The following is a 6,465-nucleotide window of genomic DNA, read 5'->3' as shown; positions in this document are numbered from 1 at the left end:
TATATATATATAAAAGAAGAGAGCGGAGTGGCGACAACGCACACTTGACAAGGGCAGTCGAACGAAGCGAAACGTCGCTTAGTCTCGAAGAGGGCTTGCCGTGGTATTTGGTGTCGCGGTGGCGCTGGGCTTCTGCAGGAAGAACGAAAATGAAGGAGGAGGAAAACAAAAAACAGAAAGGGGGGGAATAAAAAGTGGAAAGGGACGGTTTCTCTGCTCAACGTGAAGAAACTAACGGGCGTCAGGGAAAAGTGAGAAGCCTTTTTGTTTCTCCTTGAGAGTATAGCAGGAGAAACGAATGAAATCGGGAAAGGAATTGGAAGCAAAGGGGGGGGGGNAAAAGAGAGAGAAGGGGTGAGTGGGAAGAGACGCGTGGCTGTAGGGAACATGACGTGGTAGGGTGCTGTGTGTTGAACGCCTGACTGCACGTTTTTGTTTGTTTGTTTCTCTGCAGCTTGATGCCGCCTGCGGTGGTGATGGGTGGTGTTGCTGCTGTGTCTGTTACGGCTGAGTCCAGCACGTGCGCTTCATTCTCTCCTGGTTGCTGATGTTTTTCTTTGTTCCCCGCATTCCCACTTAAGGGTGGGTCGAAGAGTGGCTGCTGTATGAGCACACTCGACAAGAGTTTGACCGATGCGGAGCAGTACGCGGTGTGGTGCGAACAGACCCGGGCGCTCTTCGCCCACACCGTGCCGCAGCGGTGCGGGTCCGCGGACAGGACGTCTGCACACACCAGCAAGAGCGGCAGCAGCACCAACGGGGAGGAGTTCGACGCCAGTCTGCAGGCAGGGGCTCCGGGCACTGAGGATGGTGGCGACTTCCCCTACTGCTTTTACATGCGCATGCTGAGTTGCGGGGGGCGGCGGGAAGCGATCCAGACATCGTGTGACGACAGTCGCGGCTTCTGCAGCGAAGACGGAGGAAGTTTCTTTTCATCTCTCTCTGAAGAACAGGAAGGTCAGAAGCTGTATGTGGACGAGGACGCGTTGACCGCGCGGCTGGCCTCCAAGCTGAAGACACACGCACGTACCATTCGAAGTAAACAGCAGGAACAAATCCCCGCTACGTTGCCGGTGGAAAGTGTTAACTGGCCGTACCGTGATGGGAGCGTTGAGGTCTTGGCGGCGGCGGTGAACGAGGAACTGCATGAGATGCTCATGTACGTGCGTCACCGCAACATGTTGGCTGAGCAGCTACGCCGCCAGCTTGTGGAAACACGACGCCTTCTTCTTCAGCAAGGGGAAGCCCCGTCGTGACACAACAGCCGTTTCGCAGAAGAGTGTGTGCAAGTTCGAGTACTACATAAATGGGTGGTGAAGGCGGTTTCTATTCTCTCTCTCTCTCTCTCCATTCTGTGTGTGTGTGTGTGTGTGTGTGCCTGTCGGAGGTAGGAACAGGAATTCGTCTGCATGCGGTATGCACTTAAATGGGTACCGATGTGCTGTTCTGTTAGGAGCAACGTAGCGCTTTCGTTTCTCCCTCACCTATTCTCTACCCCGCACTTTGTGTGTATTTGCCTTCCTGCGGCGGCGGAAGGTTTGAAACGGGTGGGCAGCGTCATTATATATACTTTTTCTTTGCGTTAGGTTTCTTACCAAAAGGCCTACAGGTGCGTCTGCACGGCGGTGTGTGTGTGTGAGAGCTTGCTTGTGTGTGTGTGTGAGAGCTTGCTTGTGCGTGCTTGTTCGTGTGGCGCCTGTATGTGAGATGGAGATCCAAGGTTCTGCGTTTGCTGCAGCCGCTGTTGCCTCCACGGAGCGCGCGGCACCCTTCGCGCGGCGCTCGTACATGCCGTCGTGGATGGCGGACCCAACTTGGGTGCGTTCCATTGAGCTGCCGCCCGAGTACATGGCGGAGTTGGTAGCAGACGGCAGGAGTAGCGTGGCGACCACAAGGAGGTCGTCGTCTGCCGCTGCTGCTGCGCCAGCACTCGTCGCCACGTCACGGCGCACCATGGCGTCGTGGGCCAGTGTCGACACGGGCGCGGGGGAAGGCAGCGAGGCGCCACAGCAGCACCTCATGTCGCTGCTGTCCCACGCAATCAAGTCGGTGACACAACGCACGCCGTGGGACCCGGAGGACTACGGGGTGGAGGCTCGCAAGGTGATGCTCGCGGTGCTGCTGAAAAAGTTCCTTGACCAGTCTCTCGACCCCGGCGCCGTCGGCCTCTTCGCAAAGGATGTTCTGCGACGCGCCTCCGACACGGACGTGGCGCGCGAGCTGCAGTACGTGTACGTCGCCTTTACGTACGACCGAACGTGGAATGGGTCGGATCCCTACAGGCGGCCAGAGAACTTCATGCGCCGCCAGGACTACGAGGCTTTCCAACAGCACTGTCTCGACGAGGTGGAGCGGCGGCTGCATATGTTGAACATTGATGTGAATGGCAAGGGCAGGAACATTGCCCACGCAGTGTCGGTGTGGCAGAACATTCACGGTGCACACCGGGGGGAGTGCTTTGGCGGGTCCATCACACTCTCCCTAATGAGTGTACGTCTCCGTGTGGTTAACGGCGGTAGCAGTGGTACCGCCAGCGACAGGAAATGGAAACCCCCAAAACAAGTGAAGGCGGTGTGGAGCCTTAGGCTCGGTGGTCGTGCTGTGTGCTCGGCCGCTGTGACGCAGAAGTGTGTACTGAGGAATGGCGAATACGAGTGGCCAAACAACAGCCGTGTAACGTTGATGGTCCCAAAAGGCGCAAGCGATTATTTTAAGGACTACACCGTCTCCCTCGAGCTAATGGTCTCAAAATCGACATGTCTTTGTGCAGCCCCACGTGAAAAAACAATAGCCTGTGCCAGTATCACTGTTGACGATGCACTTTACGCTAGCGTGGCACATCCAGACTCCGCCCTACGAAGCTCAGACTCGCACCCGCAGAACGGCAAGAACAAAGAGCCGTTCGCACACACAGGCGAAGTGGCCACAGGCTATCATTTTTCCCTTGTGTTGTTGTCCACAGGAAGCACTGCTGAGATGGGCGGATACCCCTGCGCTGTTGAGTCCGCAAGGGTCTGGTGCAGTATGCATTGCCTCCATGAAGCGCATAACACGCGGCCCCCTGCAATCGATGTGGTAGAGCAAGTAGCAGCAGGAGGAGAAGCGGTTACCGACGCGGCGGCAGCGGCAACTAACTTGAGTGCGTGGAGTGAGGACCATCATGGCAATTTCCTCCGCCTTGTCGATATACTGGGCGATGTCGATGACGTTGGCGTCATGATTAACAAGGCGTATTGTCGTCGCTACTTGATTCACGGTGAGCTTGAGACCGTTGCACTGCTCTCAGCGGTGTGCACGCACAGCAACTTGGCCGATCGCGCCTCCCGCGAGCTTTGCGCCCATGCGGTGGCATCGATGAGAGACCTCGCCGGTTCCTTGACAACTCGCGTGGGGGAGCAGCTAGTAGCGGATGCCCTCGCGACAACACGCGCCCACGCCCTCGACGTCGCTCTCTCGCTGGAGGACGTGGCCGCCCAGACGCGCGAGGCAGCGGCTGCGGCGTTGGCGGGCGTGAAGGCTCTTCTCCGCGCCGTCGAAGAGGGTGTCGACGTCGACGTGGCCATTGAGCAAGCGGCGAAGCGGGACGCAATGCCACTCGAGGAGGCGTTGCAGCGCCTCGACGGTCGTGTGCTTCGTGAGCACCGTCGTGAGGTGGTGCGCGCCACCGCAACGGACCTCACGCTGCCGGATCTCGAGCAGCACGAGGACTGCGCGCGGCTGACCGGCAAGACGCGCTACCTGCTCGAGCTGGTCACGCGCGTAATGGAGCGATGCACGCGTGCGTATACCTTCGCCAATGCGTCAGAGTCGGCGCCAGTGCAGGCGGTGGCGCTCTGCCGCATTGCGAGCATTGCGCACGTGATGTGCGCCCCGCTCCGCAACGTGGTGACGCGTATCTTGGCGTGTCTCGTGCGGGCACCTGAGCCGGACCCGCTCGGAGACACGCTCGGTCTTCTTGTGTCGACATATGGCGCGGTGATGCGGCTTGTAGACGTCCTCGATGAGGACCCTGCTGCTGCTGCTCTTTGTGTGGAATGGGCGAGTTGTTTTGCCGACTTTCTCTCGTGCTGGTTCCCCCTCTGTGAGGGGCACATCGCCACGTGGATGGCAAGCATCGTGTCTAACGAAGCACTGGAGCCAATTCTGTGCGGTACCGTACACTTCAATCAGTCACCAGCTCTCTTGTTAGACCTCCTACAATCGCTACTCGCCGTGTTTATACGTTTGCTTGTGTGGTGCGACCCACATCAGCACATCATGTACGCTGTTCATTTTTTCAACCTCGTGCAGAACATGGGTGAAGCGTTCGTGGACGCCATTGTCGCACAAGGCCGTGCGGCGTCACGACTGGAGGAGTGGCTTGTATGCTTGAGCAATCTGCGTCGCTACCAGTATGTGGTGCGGAACTTTGGCGACACCGTTGTGAAAACGCGCCTCATCGATGCCCTAGGTGATCCCGAGTGTGTAATGGAGCACCAGCGGAAAGTTGTTGCCGAGCAAACACGCGCATCAACGCTGGAGACGGAGGAGGAGCTTGTGCGTCACGTACAGCAAGCGCTGGAACAATCCATGCTGAGTTTTTTGTCAGGTCTCTCAGACATCTCGAGGAAGAAACAAGACACCTCACCCGCTGAGATGAGGCATACAGCTGATCGGCTCGCCGAATACGTTAGGCAGCAGCTGATGCTAGCTAACAGCAACCTGGAGGATGGGTTATTCGCTGCATTCCTGGGGGAAATAGCGGTGCGGGCGTACTACGGAGCCTTTTCTCGTTTTCTCTTGCGTGGTGGGGCTGAAACACTGTCGCAGAGTCGCGTAGCTTTGCTGCTGAATCTCTTGCAGTCCCTCGACGCGGAGCTCGAGTCGGTGGGAGGTGATATAGTGCAAACTGAGATGTTCACCTCACGGCAACGCAACGGGTGTTTGCTGATTGTTCTCATGGGGCAATCGAGCCCCTCTCTTGTGCAGATGGCCAACACAGCGGAGCTCGACGGCGCAGAGCGTAAGCAGGTGGGTTTGGTGCTGCGCTCTCGCACAGACAGTGTCGCCAAGCAGTACGTCAGGGCGACGCACGACTAGTGAGTAAATTTTGTGTTAGTGTCTTTTTTTTTTGTTGTTGTTGTGTGTGCTTTCTTTTCTTGTTGTTATGGTGGGAGGAGAGAGGTGTGTTCGCCCGTGAAGCGGGTGCGTTGTGGACCTCCCCGATTTATGGTAATGCCTGTAATAGTCCGCGAGGGGTGCACGGCATAATCCTCGTCTTTGATGGCGGCGGGTGTGTGGCATGCGCCTCTCTCTCATGTGCATAGTTGATGGCCCCCCTTCTCGGTGTGTCCTGGCATGTCCCTTACAGCAGCATTATTATTATGTTTTCTTCGTTATCTTTGTTTTTTTGTTGTTGTTGTTGTTGTTGTTCTTCCTCAAGATCATAAAAAGGAACGCCACAACAACCACTACATATTTTAGTCTTGTGGGAGCTTTGCCAAGGAAGTGGAAAAAAGAGGTCCGAATAGCGAGATGTACTTTTTTGAAGCAGCAAACCAGAACTATCAGCTACCGAGTACCTCAGTGTTTGACCAGAACATTCAGCCACCGAGCCCCACACTTCCTTTTTACACTATTAACGAAGCTCAGATTCCCACCATTAACGCACCGTTGACACGACAACAACAGCAACCGCAACCGCAGCCGCACATGTTTGCCGTTCCCCAGCACCCGTCAGTCATTTCGGCTCCTGTTTCCTCGCCCGCACTTATGTGGGCAGCAAACAATATGTACGGCGCAGCGCAGATGGTGGCGGCTCCCGATGATGCGGCGGCCCGCTTTCTTCCACCAAAGTGTAACAGTGGGGCCGCTGTGCAAACAATGCAGCCAGTGCTTGTCCCACAGCAACAAACCCCCGGTGGACCCCTCCTCTATATGGTAGCGACCGTCCCAATGCAGCAGTCGTTTCAGCAGGCCGCCCCCCCAGAGAAGCGGAGCCGACACCTCCTTTCGCCCATCTCTCAGATGATGATGCAAGAGAACTCTGCCGCCATGACCCCACAAACGATTCCTGCTGATGAGGTAAATCCCAAAAACACGACGCTTGGTTCCCCCGCCGCGGATCTTCAGGGATCCGGTAAGAATGCCAAAATAAACGTCAATGCGGTATGTCGCCATTTCATGAAGAGTTGTTGCAACCGCAGGAAGTGCCGATTCTTGCATACGCCCGATGACGCCTCTCTCCCCAACATCTGAGGGGCCACCCGACAGAGAGCCTAAGGATCACTACTCTGCTCAGCTGCGATGTAGCCGAAGACGCAGTAGGATTCCCAACGGGATTGAGGCGAAGGAGATGCACAACTAGCAGTTGTTGTCTTGAAAAAAAAAAAACGTGGAGTACTTTTTCTGATTGATTGAAAATCTTCTTTTTTTCTTGTTTTTTGTTTCGCGTCTCGATGATTTTATTTTCTTTCCCCCCCCCCC

The 6,465-nt window shown here is 56.2% G+C and overlaps 3 protein-coding genes across 3 annotated transcripts; all 3 read left to right on the top strand.

The window, feature by feature from the left end:
* Positions 1–605: 605 nt before the first annotated feature.
* On the top strand, positions 606–1,256 carry DQ04_05351020 (hypothetical protein; the record flags this gene model as incomplete). The annotated part of the gene is made up of 1 exon (XM_009314133.1): positions 606–1,256. One exon carries the CDS (start codon positions 606–608, stop codon positions 1,254–1,256), a length of 651 nt encoding a protein of 216 aa, XP_009312408.1.
* A 451-nt stretch (positions 1,257–1,707) lies between these two features.
* Positions 1,708–5,079, top strand: DQ04_05351010 (hypothetical protein; the record flags this gene model as incomplete). The annotated part of the gene is made up of 1 exon (XM_009314132.1): positions 1,708–5,079. One exon carries the CDS (start codon positions 1,708–1,710, stop codon positions 5,077–5,079), a length of 3,372 nt encoding a protein of 1,123 aa, XP_009312407.1.
* Positions 5,080–5,514: 435 nt separating this feature from the next.
* Positions 5,515–6,237, top strand: DQ04_05351000 (hypothetical protein; the record flags this gene model as incomplete). Its single annotated transcript, XM_009314131.1, has 1 exon — positions 5,515–6,237. One exon carries the CDS (start codon positions 5,515–5,517, stop codon positions 6,235–6,237), a length of 723 nt encoding a protein of 240 aa, XP_009312406.1.
* Between the last annotated feature and the right edge of the window lie 228 nt (positions 6,238–6,465).

Source organism: Trypanosoma grayi (genome assembly GCF_000691245.1).
Source record: "Trypanosoma grayi strain ANR4 Tgr_535_V1, whole genome shotgun sequence".
Taxonomy (NCBI): Eukaryota; Euglenozoa; class Kinetoplastea; order Trypanosomatida; family Trypanosomatidae; genus Trypanosoma; species Trypanosoma grayi.
Note: the sequence above shows the minus strand (reverse complement) of the source record. Positions and strands in the feature narration are given on the sequence as shown.